General features: G+C 37.2%; 1 protein-coding gene across 2 annotated transcripts in view; it reads left to right on the forward strand.

Annotated features, from left to right (window-relative positions):
* fmnl2a (formin-like 2a) overlaps nt 1–14,899 on the forward strand; it is a 117,555-nt gene that overhangs the window by 26,174 nt on the left and 76,482 nt on the right. For both annotated transcript variants that reach the window (XM_073845198.1, XM_073845196.1), the window contains exon 2: nt 14,708–14,791. In XM_073845198.1, the coding sequence (XP_073701299.1) occupies nt 14,708–14,791 (84 nt within the window). The remainder of the gene's footprint in view (nt 1–14,707; nt 14,792–14,899) is intronic.

The following is a 14,899-nucleotide window of genomic DNA, read 5'->3' on the forward strand; positions in this document are numbered from 1 at the left end:
TTTCAGTTCAACAGAAATGTATATAGAGGCATGTATTTCCATTCAGCTTTTGTTGGTACCGGTTATTTCGACAATGGCAACATGAGTCAATTACGAATAAAATAGACTACTGTAAGTAGTAATATACAGTAAGATGTATTGTTAATACAATGTATGCAATTACAGCTGTGAGAAGTGTATAGTTTTTTTTTTTTTTTGTGACTTGAGTGACTGTGCAGGGTTGCAACAATTTTGGAACCTGAAAAATGGCTTGTGGACCAAATATTGTTACCATTTGTAGCAGCCTAGGAGCTTTTAAACACTTTGTTTCCCAGCTCAGTGATACAAACCTGTGCACCATGAGTGTTCAAGACTGGGTGGATATGACAATTTCAGACAGCTCATGTCATTTTTGTGCACTGTTGTGACTTAAATTAGAGAATTAGTAGTCATAAATGCTTAGTATAATGTTAATTCTTTGTCTTCAGTAATGACAACTGAAATAGTTTGAGTATTCATTTATTGGGCAGTTCCACCTTTAAGAATACATTGCCCATAATGCTGTTGAGAACCGAGAGTCATTATTGCTTGTTAAGCGAAGAAGACACGACATGCACAGTATACTTCAGAATAGTTGATACACTTCTCACTGGAAGAAGACAGGCATTAACCTTCAGATTTGTATTGGTTCACTTGCTTTAATGATTCGGATTACAACACTCTTAAGATGTAATGAACCATGTCAACGGACAGTCATTTCATTTCTTATTCTTGTGATCTGCTCACGTCTGTTGTCTTGCTCAAGTGATTTTAGCCCGTGGCCGTTTCCGCCCCATGTTGTGACCCAGCAGGGGAGTTCAGCCATCTCTCTGATGGACTCACTGCAGTGCACGGAGGTGAACTTGCTGTCTCAACTGTTTGTACTTAATCTTCAGTGATGCTCAGACACTTAGCTTTTTGGACCCAACCCAAAAGAACTGTTTTCCCCAGTTCAAGTGCTTCACTAACATTATTAGTAGCATGAGCTAACAATAAACAATACTTTTACTGCATTTATAAATCTACACTTCTGTTCAAAATTGTGGGTCAATATTTTTTAAATATTTTTTTTTTTGATTAATCAATTAATTGGCTTAAATCCCAATTTCTTTTATTTTATTGACAAAAATCACAATATTCCACATTCTGCCTAAAGTTCTTTAAACAAACGTGCCACTGAAAACAGTGAAAACAGTGCTTAATTTATTAGACTACCGGTCGTAATAAAGGGAAAAGACAAATATCTGAAGAAAAAGATTGTCTATTTTTTCATAGATAACAGCAATAATTATAGCATTAGAAATAGCCTACTGTTTATACTAAAAAGCTTATGCATATTGGTGGACAAACCAATACAGAAAGCTAAAAAATGATTCACCAGTACTGTTAGTGTAGAGCAGCAGTGGCACAAACCTAGAAATGCGTTATTCAGTGCTGTAATTTGACATGAAGTCTGAAGTTGTACGTGCATAACCGAAAACCGATTTTATCGATTAGATGTAATGTACTTAATTTTTAATAGATGTAATGTACTTAACTTAAAAGCATGTTTATACATTTTCCTAATGTTGACTAATTTAACACTGTTTAAGAGCTCTATCTTGTTCTGGTAGTGTCTGAGATTGTCTTTGTATGTCTTTCTGCATGTGTAATGGGTCAGATGGATGTGATGTGTCATGTGACCGGGTTAATGGGTCCTGAGCGTGAAATAGCAGCATGTTTTGCTCTGTCAGAGTGTGGCGGTCAGATCTCAGAAGGATTTTGTGAAACACTTTTCAACACACAAACTGCAAGGCCAGTCACTTGTCATGACTGATGTAGAGTTTTAGGCTGATGTTTTAGGTTGCCCAGCTGAATTATGTTAGAGTTTTAGATGACATACTTACCAACTGCTTATTACTGTATGTTGACATGAGAAAGCAAACATACCGTTCCTGTAAAGATATCTGTCTATAAAAACACCCTAGCAACTTTCTACATTTTTTAAAAATAAAGGTTCTTTATTGGCATCAATGCTTCCATGGAGAACCTTAAAAATCCATGGAACCTTTCAAATGCAGGAAAGGCTCTTTATTGTTGAAAAAGATCCTTTAGATTTTTTAAGTTCTTTAAAATGGTTCTTTTAAGAACTGTTCACTGAAAGGTTCTTTGGGGAGCCAAAAATGGCACCACTGCAAAATATGGCACCCTTGTGTAAAAATAAATAAATACCTAAAAAAAAACTGAAATAAAAAGGGGTTTCTCATGACAACATCAACAAGTTCCTTGTCAAACTTTATCTACTTAATCATCATTGTGGTCTTCCTAGAGAGTTCTGGCGGTGTCTGAAATTTTATGTCCCATTTCTGCAGTTTTGTTGAGCTCCTAAAATAGGAAACAGCACAAACATTGTCAAAATCAGCTCAAGGGTTTGCGTTTTTATTGAATGCCACCAGTTCTTAGATAATATGTGATTTTTTCAGTCTAACAAAAAAGACAGTTGCTGTCTCACATTCTGCCATGGGCGTTACTCAAGATTGAGGTCATATGGTGCGATCTGACAAACAGCATCTGTACAGGACAGCACAAATCACATGTGCACAGCCGACTCGGGACAGAAGCACAAGTCATTAAGTGCAGTAGTAAAAAAAAAAGATGGGTTTTATATGACTGAAATCAGTTTATGATGTTTTTCTCAGCCATGTTTTTGTTGTCTGTTGGTTTATAATGTTTATGTTTGTGGTTGCTGTTAGTAAATGTGATGTTTAACTTTTCAAATTATTAGAGCCCACCCTTTTACATTTCACTGTGCCCTTACACTCTACACATATCCCTTTCTTTCTTTCTTTCTTTCTTTCTTTCTTTCTTTCTTTCTTTCGGCCTTGTAATCTGAACAAAAGCACTGAATAGTGTGAATGAGAGTTTCATCTCAAGGACTATCTACTCTGTTTGGCTGGAGCAACTTGTTGTTCTTGTGTGAGATGAAGGTTTTTGAAAGATTTGCTCTCCCTCTCTGATGAACTCTTTTTTATTTAAGCTAAACCATAGTGGGACATTTACACTTGTTCTGAACAGCCACAAAAACACATAGTGTGATTGGACAACTATGTTCATCTTTACATTGCAAATGCAGTTAGAGGAAGACACTTGAATGCTGATTTTTGATTCTTATGAACAGCCAGCAGTCATGGTCTGTGTTTCGGTTTAGTCTTTAGTCTAGTATTGTCTGTATGTAGTATGGATCTGATGAAGACTTTACGACAAACTGAACTCAACATGCCAGTGGAAGAGCTCAAACTACATACTTTTACTATGTAGTAGAAGTGCACTAATTGAGACACAGTGAGTTGTTTAGTATGTTCAGGTGGAAATTATGTTTTAATTTTCCAGCCTTCCAGCATAATTACCCCCAACCATAACAGCATAATTAAAACATCATTATTAACATCATTAAGGGAAATTTTACAGTCAGCCAGTCATTATCACAAAGTAAACCCAACGGGTTGATAGGACCCCAACACGAAAAAAATGAATTATTCCACTTATGATGACTACTTGCCAAATGGATAGGGATGTTAACCGATGACCGTTTGACCGGTGGTTGACCGTATCAACGTTAACCGGTCAAAGTTGTCGGTAGTCGGTTAAACAAAAAAAAGTGCCGGTGCGTCTTTTACGCATTCTGAAGGTGCCTGTTTTATCCATTGGTTTTATCATGTTGCAGTCTATTAGGCAACATTCCGCATAAGATGGGCTTAGATTTGGAAATACATTACATCTACATTTCAGTGGTAACCGATAAGGTGATGATGATCATCATCTTTCTTTATTATGGTTAACACTACCTCAACTAAAGCGGCGTCTCTTCGGAGCTGTCATTTTCTTAAATGAGCCGTGGCAATGTTTCAAATGAGCTTCTAACCTAGACAAACGCCTTTATTTTCAAAGCGATCACCTTGTACCCAAACCATTTGAAACTAAGGAGCCATTTGTCCTACGATTACATACAACAAGCTCTTCGGCGCCGCGTTTGCGGGACTCATGTTTCGCGCTGTAGGGGATTTTAAAAAAGTGACGTGAGTGGCAGTGTGTGTGTGTGTGTGTGCGGGAGGCAGAGCGGCAGAGAGAGAGGCCGCGATCACACCGAACGCGTTTTTGCAGTTGGAGGCGCCTCTTTTGAATGGTTTTCTGTTGGCAGTGAGCGTTCTACGCGCTGCTTATGCGCCCCAGGCGCCTCGCGTTTTCACCGCCTGCTGCGCCTCGCGTTTTTGCAGGAGCGCTCTGAGCGCGTGAAGTTTGAAAAAAAAAAATCTCTGAGCGGAAAAACGCCCAACGTCATTCGCGTTCTTTTCCATTGTCCAATCGAATGAATGGAGAGGCGGGCCTTCTGTTGTGGTGACGGAATTTTACGGTTGCTTAAAAAGTCCGGAGACTGCAAGAAATAGAGGAGAAACCTTTTGTGTCTATCGTGGGTAACCCGGAGCTGTATTATTTAGGGTTTCTGCTAATATGACAGTTTACTTAACAGCATAAAACGAAGATTTTAGTGCGCTCGCGCTATAATCCTTTGATTTGACTGACAGGACAGCTGTTTTGGTCGTTGCTTAGCAACATAAAAAAAACGCAGCACACTGCTCTTTTATTAAAAGTCACCAAAAAAAAGGCAGTGCTGTGCGCCTCGCGTTTTTAGAGACGCGTTCGGTGTGATCGCGGCCATATGCGACAGAGTTGCGAAATTGCAGGCGCGGCTCGAAATGGCTGTTATTTCAAATAGCGTACTATATTTTAAACTAATCGGTTAACCAGTTTCAACCGGCTAATGAGGCTCGGTGGTCGGTCAAGAAATTTTTTAGTTTTCGCCATCCCTACAAACGGATATGATATATTTATTATAAGATAATGAATACAGAATGAATACAAGAGACATTAAACTAGTGCAGATTTGTAGGACATTCATCACCTGTGATAAATATATTTTACAGTTTAACTGCAGAATGACCAATCAGTGTGTAGACAGATATATCACCTGGAAATGGAAATAAGAGGGAAAAAATAAATAGGCTGCTCACAACCGCAGTCCTGATTAGTTTTGGGTGGAAAAGAGAATAAATCAGCTTAACTGTAAAGTATTTAAAGGATTATACTCTGATCACCCATCACAGATCGTCCACTGCTTTAACATAAATCTGATGTAATCTTCTCAGGGTAGTAGACACTGAGCACACGACTCTCGAAATGCATGTTAATAAGGACCAACAGGTCCCTAGTGAAAATTAAGTCTATGTTTTATGCTAAGTATACTACAAATACATGCAAATGTTTACAATTATGTACTTAATAAAAGTTCCCTCCAATACTAAACTGCTATACTTGAAGTCGGCTAAATTGGAACAACTAATTTTGTGCTTAATGTACTTTAATTGTGTTGAAGTCCAACTAAAGATATACTTTAGAACTATTGCAAGTATACTTCAAGCACACTTGAAATATCTTGCATTCAAAGACTGATATTATTCAAATATCATACATCATATCATACCATTATCAGTATTGCATTAAAAAAAAAAAAAAAAATTTTTTTTGGCTTAATACTAAGAAATGTGCGCTTTTGCAAAACTTGTACTCCAAATAAAGTTTAATTATAATTTTTATATCAGTACATATCGAGTAAATATGTTAGTAGATTTCAACTGCTTAGTATGCAATAAATGTATTTTAAATATATTGATTTTTACTAGGGGTTTTATGTCATTGTTTATTATTTGTGCACAGTAATCGCTCAAGTTTCACCAGGAAGAATTTTCAGCATTATCATCTTTTAATTTGCAATAGCATACTATCAGATTACTCCTACTTTTCCTTTTCCTGACTCTTTATTTGATTGAACCTCCAAAAGTTAAAGCGATAGTTCACCCAAAAATATCAGTCATCATTTGCTTTCTACCTTCATGTCGTTCCAAAAACATATGGCTTTCTTTGTTCTGTGCAACATTTTTTTTTCCATACAGTGGAAGTCAATGAACTCCCAACATAGAATATCTTCAGAATATCTTCTTTTGTGTTCAACAAAAGAAAGAAAGCCATACATTTTTTGACGTACATGAGGATGTTGCAAAATTCCAAAATGACGCCCAAACAGAGCAAAAAAAAATGATCATCTTGATATTTTAGAGGCCTTAGCCATTTGTGTATCAAAAATGACAAATAGTATCATATATGATTATAGTGTTACAAATGCTAATTTTTAATTTACAAGATGATAACTGTCATCTGTGATCACAAGGTCATGTGATGAGCATACTTGCATATAATAATTGCAAAAACAAACAAACAAAAATGTAGCCAGTATATTGTAGATACTGTGTGGTATTCACAGTAGTAAGCCAGTTTTCCATTGTCTGTGTTGGGGTGGAGTGGACAGTGGGGGTCTGAGATTACACCACTAATCCGCTAGCAGACGGGGGACACCTGCGTAGCCCCGCAGAATCGGCCAGATTACGGAAACATGTTGCGCTAATTAGGGGATGACACTCACCACCTGGCTAAATCTGTGAGGAGCCGTTTGGTCTTTGGACAGAAAGACAGAGGAAGAAGACAGATGAAGAGAGAATTTCCTCTGTGAGGTTTTGCCTGTTTGCAATCGCTGACTTCCCTACTGACAGATTCTGAGTTTGCTCTTCCTACAGATGTTTCTGATACATACAATTGTTGGCCAGTTTCTGTCTGAAGGCATCAATGAGAAACATAAAGTGTTTATGCAGGAATGCTTTTAGCCATTAATCTGTAAGTAGGGATATCGTTTATTTAAGCCTGTAAAGAGCTGAAGGTCTTTCGTACCAGACGGCGACTTTCTGTGACAAATTCTTGATACACTGACCAATTTCCCTACAAAACTACTAACAAAACTGGGGCATATTTCCAGTCAAAACCTTCGTAAACAGAATAAGTGCAAAGCTAATGTGATTTAGGTGATATTTATCAAACTTTTAAAAAACATTTTTTCTGTCACTTTTAGTCTGCAATCTAGACTAATAGGTTTTTAGTCCAGTGGAAGAGACAGTCTGGACGCCACCAGACACAGGAAAATGTGAGAAAGAGTGATCACATGCCTGACTGAGAGGAAAGAGCAGGGAGATTTGAGTCTGTCTGAGGGAGCTGCTCTCTTCCTATTTATGCTGCTGTAAGGAGAAACTCTTCAAATCCAAGACACACACCAGACAGAGACTTTAGGGTTGACAAATCCACTGTGAATCTGATGAAGAAAGGGAAATATGAACTGCTGTTCAGAGACTTGTTTAGATGTGATGACTTTGACATTTTGTCAACCTGGAAAAAATTAAAAGTGCATCATGGAGTAAAGTCAGATGTCCAAATGTCTGTGGTAAAGCTTACATGTAGTCCATTCTTATTGATCATATTATGAATGTGTGCAGCAGCCAAATCGTACAAGGCGGGGAATAAAACATCAGAATCCAGATAAAAACATCTCAACTCTTCAGAATGCCGCAAGCGCAACGCAGGTCATGTGACATGAACCAACCAATCAGCTTCATCCTTTCCCTTAATAACACTGAAAGCACTGGCAAGGTGGAGAAACAGCTTATCAAAGCTGTACAGGAATAAACATTTTTAAATAAATTTGATAACAGAGCTACTGCAAGCGATTTTTAATGCTGAAAATCCATTTATTCTTTGCTGAAACTACTGCGTCTTTATGGAGAGCGCATGTCATGGCTGCTTAGCAACGGCAGCCGCCACTGGAGCTCAAGCTACAGAGCGGTTTGGCAAAGACTTTGGGTTTGGAAAGAAAGAGAAGGCGGCGCTTCAGCGTTTTCCACACGTTTTTAGGCGCGACATGTGAACGACCCCTAAAACAGATTCACCGCGATGACGACCTCTGAAGTGAGATATAAGATTGTTAAAACTTGACGGCTTTTTGCCTCCTCTCGGAATCCTTGCTAAACATGTGTTGCAAATAGCAGTAGCATTGTCCTCACCGTGAAAAACTTCCAGACCTGCGAAGGCGATGATGACGACACAGATGATGACGTATTAAATGCGACAAAGGCAGAGAGTCACTGCAGTTTACAGCTGCAGTCACTTGCACTCGGAAAGCAGATGAATCTCAGATAAACCAGACTGATTGATTGATTTACCAGCAAGAGTACTTTATCGGATCGGGTTTCATTTATTTATCGGAGCAATAAAAATGACATAATTTTTACCCATATCGGTCGATAATTTATCTGTCCGATAAATATCGTGCATCCCTAATTGCAAGTAATTTTTAGAATTAATTACAAAGAAATGTAACACACTGAATTAAAAATAACATTTAAAATAACTTAAAATGATAATTCTTTTCTTGCTAAATGTATTTTTTTTACCATGTGTGTTTGCTTGTAGAGTGGTCCAAAAGATAATTTAAGCAGGTCTAAAGGGTTAGTTAACCTAAAAAAGAAAATTCTGTCATAATTACTCACTGTCATGTCGTTCCAAACCCGTAAGACCGTTGTTCAGAACACAAATTAAGATATTTTGGATAAAATTCGAGAGCTTTTTGACCCTGCATAGACAGCAACTACCACGTTCAAGGTCCAGAAAGGTAGTAAGCACATCGTAAAAATAGTCCATGTTCATGAACATGTATTGAAGACTGAGGCGGAAGAGAAGAAATTGTTGAATAAAGTTATTATTTTGTTATTTATTTTTATTTTTTGCACACAATAAGTATTCTTATAGCTACATAAAAATAAGGTTGAACCACTGATGTCACAGTAACTACAGTCTTAAAAATAAAGGTGCTTCACGATGCCATGGAAGAACCTTTTTTGTCTAAATGGTTCCATAAAGAACCTTTAACATCTGAAGGTCCTTCAGATGTTGGCCAAAGAAGTTTCTTCACATTATAAAAAGGTAAGAAAGAGATGGTTCTTTAAAAATGGTTCTTTGTGAAGAACCTTTTAAAGCACCTTTATTTTTAAGAGTGTATTTTAAAGATGTCCTCACTACCTTTCTGAGCCTTGAATGTGTTAGTTGTGTTGCTGTCTATGCAGGGTAAGAAAGCTCTTGTATTCCACCAAAAATAATTTAATGTAATTTGTGTTCCGAAGAGGAACAAAGGTCTTAAGGGTTTGGAACGATGTTAGGGTGAGCAATTAATGACATAATTTTTATTTTTGGGTGAGCTATCCCATTTAGTCATACTTACAGTGTATAAATGCTGCTGCATTAGACAGTTCTACAGATAAAGTCTAAACTGGGACTAAAAACAGAAGTAATTCTTACTTAGCAAACTTCATGCTCTGGTATAAGGCTTATTTATCCTTTTCGTGTGTCCTATTATGACTCATATAATGACAAGCTAGAGATTCAGCCCTCTTTCTTTAGGAAAAGCTCATGCGTTAATGCCTATTATTGAATCGTAAAGAATTTCATTCTTGCGAGTCAGATACTTTATAAATGACAGGTACTTTATCTCAGTTGATTATTTTTTCTCTTTATATGGAACCTGATGTGTACAAACCAAAAGACACAGTTCATGACAAACCAAGGCACACAGTATGTTCACGCAAAGACAGCTTAACACTATGGAACACAAGTTCAAAATGAAAAGCTATAAACTGTGAAATGTATATTATCCAACAGAAAGTTCAGACTCTAAACTATGTTTGGATGAGCCAGGTTCAAAGTTGTTCATTGCAACTTGTGCATTACAAACAGTCCTGAATAACATGTTCTTCCTTGACTTTCACTGATAACCGCTTAGATATCTACCATAGTGTAGCAAAATGAGACATTTTCTAAAGTTGCATGGTACATTACTTCATTTTAACTGGAAGGTTTCATTCTTCTCATGACATTTAGAGCAAATCTTACACGCACTATGAAGTGATGATGATATCACCCTTTTTTATTCATGCTCAAGCTGTGGTAGTTCTGGGAGAGCTGTGTTTAGTGGTGTTTGGGTCAAGGGCGGGGTGGATGCGTATGTGCCTATTTGGATTTTAGAGCGGTCAGGATCGTCCCATAAGAGCTGCTCAAACACAGGTGATCAAAGTGCTGCCTAAACTCAGTTTCCAAGGTCAAACTGACCATTACTACAACAAGACGTCAATGTGCTAACCAAGCAGTTGTTCCTGGAAACTTCGTTCCCATATAAGTGGATTTTCCATCTTAAGAGTCATATTCTTTGGTGGTAAATATGGTTGTAATGACTCAGAAGTGGTGGTATATTTAGTTTTTGACACTCTCCCACTTCTCCACAATTTACTGCAACTTAAAGGGATAGTTCACCCAAAAAGTGAAAATTTTATGTTTATCTGCTTACCCCCAGGGCATCCAAGATGTAGGTGACTTTGTTTCTTCAGTAGAACACAAACAAATATTTTTAACTTAAACCGTTGCAGTCTGTTAGTCATATACAGTAATGGCAGTCAATGGTCACAAATTCTTTGAGAGTAAAAAAAAGCCATCTGTCGTGCGTATAAGTCACTCATTGTTTACACAGTGCCTATTAGCCTTTTAAAATTGTAATTACTAGGGGTGAACTATCCCTTTAAGTTCAGATGTTGATTTCTTCTTTTTCAGTATTTTTAAACAAAACCAGACATTTTTGATTGTCAGTATGAAGTCTGGTCCACATTGCAGCTTATTCTGGTCGAAAAAAGAACATCTTATTGCCATGTCAAATAACCAAACAATGTGTTTTACAGGATGTTTAGGGAAATAAAAATCAAATTCAATTAAACCAATTGACCAATTCTCAAAATGAACTATTAACTACACAATTAAGGAACCTAGATGTGCTGCATAAGTACTAAACAGCCAATATGCTAGTAATATGCCTGCCAATAGCCAACTAGTTAATAGTGAGAATTGGTCCCTAAACTGGTGATTAAAGCATTAGTTCACTTTCAGAACAAAAATTAAAGATAAAATAAGATAATGTACTCACCCCCTTGTCATCCAAGATGTTCATGTCTTTCTTTCTTCAGTCATAAAGAAATAGTTTTTTGAGGAAAACATTTCAGGACTTCTCTCGATATAATAGATATGTATGGTGTCTGCAAGTTCGAACTTCCAAAATGCAGTTTAAATGCAGCTTCAAAGGGCTCTAAACGATCCCAGCTAAGGAAGAAGGGTCTTATCTAGCAAAACTATCGGTTATTTTCTAAACAAATTGACAATTTATATTTATATGGAAGTGAATTAAATCTATTTAGACGTTGTAATCAGATTTACTATCCACTTAAACCTAATAAATAGTGCTGAATATTTCACAGATATAAAAACTATTTTACCCTCTAAAAGACTGGAATTGGTGGTTTGAGCCTAGCTCTTGTTTTGGTGTGTAATATGCATCAGACGGTCAGTGAGCGGGCTGTGGGCGGTCTGTCTCAATCTATCTCTGCCTGGCTCTACTTGTCTAATTATCCATCTGCAGGCCTTAGAAGCTTCTACATTTGGAAATATAATTAACTATATCAAATATAACAAATAATCTGTCCTGTCTGGAAATGTTGTTTCAATAGGAATCCTTGAGAATCTTACATTGTGTGTCTCTGAAACGTCAAAGATAGATCAAGGTGTTACTCCTGTGTAGGTTGGGCTGGTTGTTTTGTAAAACTTGAACTTGACATGAACTGTGTATTTGTTCAGCATATTGTTTTGCCTATCAAATATTGGTCTGTAGATCTGCAGATCTTTATTTCATTTGTCAGACATCTGGCCTTGCAGATTAGATTTAGGTTTCCCTGTTGTCATAGCGATATCATATTACGCAGCCTTCATCAGCATGTCTGTCCACAAGCGCAGAACCAGAAACTTTGTTTTTTGCTGTTCAGAGAAAGATAAGAGTGAGCTGTTCTCTGTTTGCGGTGCTCTTCATTTTCTCTTGTGGCAGTGTCAACTTTCATACTTCTTAAATAATATTGCATATATCTTTGTGAAAAACAAGTGTGCTTAATTGTATTGAATGTGCACTTGTAATGTACTTTAAATCTTAAAAAAAGTATATAAAAACTGTACTTGCAGATAATATAATTAACATAAAGCTATTAAGAGCACACTGTTGTGTGTACTTTGTAATGTCAAATTAGCGCATTTTAACATTAAATTTTTTTTGCAACATTTTATGCATACTGAACCACAAAGTACACAAAGTACTTGATAATGTAATTTTAACTGTATAGTGTTATTTGATATTACATTAAAAATTATTATTGTATTATTGTATTATATTATTGTAAATGTAATGAATTTCAACATCATTAAAAAAATTTAAATGTGCTGCTGCTGCTGCAAGTAAGTACAGAACTTGCTACTGCTAAAGTATATGGCGATACACTGCTGCTGCACAAATAGCATAAAATAACCAATAGAAGATCTATACAGGTGGAGCTGGGGAAGGTGGAGCGTTTCAGAGGAACTCTGAATGCGTGCTGCGAAATGTCCAAGTGAATGCTACCAGCATTTTAAACAGCAAGCTCATTGGTTGCATACGCAACATGAACCAATCAGCTTGTGCCAAGTCGTAAAACTCTGTGATATCATCAGTTACGTTAACAACTCATCAGCCTGTGCTATCTAGAGTTTCATGGCAGAACTAGGTATTTGAACAACTTTAAAGGCGATTTTCTTAATATTTAGATTTGTTTGCAGTCAGATTCCAGATTTTCAAATAGTTGTATGTCAGCCAAATTGTCCTATTCTAATACCACACATCAATGGAAAGCTTATTTATTCAGCTTTCAGATGATGTATAAATCTCAATTTAAAAAATAAATAACCCTTATGACTGGTTTTGTTGTCCAGGGTCACATATATGGTTAATCATATCACACAGTTAATAAGCTTTACCTAATATTTGTGTGTGACAGTGTCACACTGTTAGCTTAGTGACTTGCTAATGGCAAACTCTACTGGAATCAGTTGTGAGTAAATGCATGTGAGGTTTGGTTTCAGTCAGGATGCTGCTTCAGTGGGCAGCTGCCTAGACAGCAGACAGTAAAGCAGTTTAATTTAGGTTTTAGAACAGTGCTAATGTCTTTATATTAAGGAAGTGCTATTAAAAACAATGTTCAGAGCCATTACGATGGCTTGCCTTTGTGTGTATAGATCAGATTTGAAGTGTTGGGTTTCCCTTTGGCCAGCAGCTGCTGTGTTGAGGCTGGAAAACACAACATAGCCATCCGCTTTAAAGCGACTCCCTGGGTGCATAACACCGCTCTGAAAAACTACACAGAAAAAAACAACAAGAGCAGCCCACGTCTACACACACAGATAAACAGTATGGCTCCTGTACCGTAGGTTTTTCCAAATTAAAATGTCATTTAACAGCACTGGATTAGTTTTCGCATCAGCAGACGGTTGGAGAGGGAATCGTGTGTTTGTGTTTGGGTGGGTGGTGTACAGTTGACTCTGAAGGGTGGGGTACAGATGGGGCTCTGGTGACTGCAGTATTTTGGGGGAGTTCCATGCAGCAGATGTGTGAAAGTAGGGCAGACGTAGAGGACAGTGCTTGTGTAAGAGGTGGAGGTCTGATCTCAGCACATGTTTGGAGTTTGAGCGCACACATGTGCAGATGGTCTGTATGTTTGAACATAAACATCTCCACAGGCCAGCACAAAGTTACTGCCTATTGAAAAAGACAAAGCTAACAGCACATTAGTAAAACTGTTGTAGTAAAAATTATCTTGATCGAGTGAGTTACGTACAGATTTAATTTGACTACGTAATTAAAAGTCCTGCATATGTCAAAAAACAATTTTTAAAAGCTAAAACTTAAGAAGAAAACGTTCATCCTTCAGCATAACTACGACAGTACTGTACTTATAAGATCCATTGTCATAGCTGAAATAGCCTCTGCCACATGTTCCCATGCCCACACCTCCTGCTTTCCATTCTGATATAATCAGCCTGCCAAGGAGAATTGTCTTCCCTGCAATATTTTCCTCAATAAGAACCTGCAGCTTTTGCCTGTTGAAGGTTTTTTTCTTTTCCTCCATGTCACATTAAGCAAATGCTTTCCAGATTCCAGTGTTCTTAAACTAACACATCTTGCAGCCTTTACATTTGAATGATTGTGAGGCTTGATACTTAAATAAAGGTTTACAAAATGATTTGTATTAAGATATGTCAGTATTGAATCTGCTGTACATTACTGTCACTTTATATTTTAAAACAAAAATATGTTTCAAAGAATGTTTTTCAGGAATTGCACTGAAATTCTTTCTTAACTTCTTTCTTAAGAAGATTTTTATCCGAATTGCTTTTTCTTTCCACACTGATGGGAGTGTTTTATTGCAGTATTAATTCTTGAGTTGAGCAGCTCTCGCTGCTGTCTGTAGAGGAAGAAGATGCTGGCATGGCAGACATATATAGCCCCATGTGTCTCCTCTTCTTCTGCTGAACCTGCACATTTTACACACAGTCATTTTATCTAAAACAGACACACAGCCATGGAAGTGAGTTTGTTGTGAATGGGGTGAAGGGGTCAGACAAACACAAATTCTTTCTCTTCAAAACTGCACTGCATTTAAGCATACTTTACTTCCTAAATATTGTACAGTATCTGTGAGATGAGCATTGCTACAAATAATTTCCTAATCTTTCCAGTACATATAGAAACACTCTTGTTTGTCTGATAGCTATGGAAGTTACAGAACCTTAACTAACTTCACTCTCTGTGTCTGTGTCACTCTCTCAGAACTCAATGAACTTGCCTCCAGACAAAGCAAGATTACTACGGCAGTACGACAACGAGAAGAAATGGGAACTCATTTGTGATCAGGTAATACATTATTTCCTTCTTTTATCACCACCATTCTCACAATTTTTCATCTAGAATAAAGTGCAGCTAGCAGCTAAAGAACTAAAGGTTTATGTAATCCCAGAGTCT

Source organism: Garra rufa, chromosome 8 (assembly GCF_049309525.1).
Source record: "Garra rufa chromosome 8, GarRuf1.0, whole genome shotgun sequence".
Lineage (NCBI taxonomy): Eukaryota > Metazoa > Chordata > Actinopteri > Cypriniformes > Cyprinidae > Garra > Garra rufa.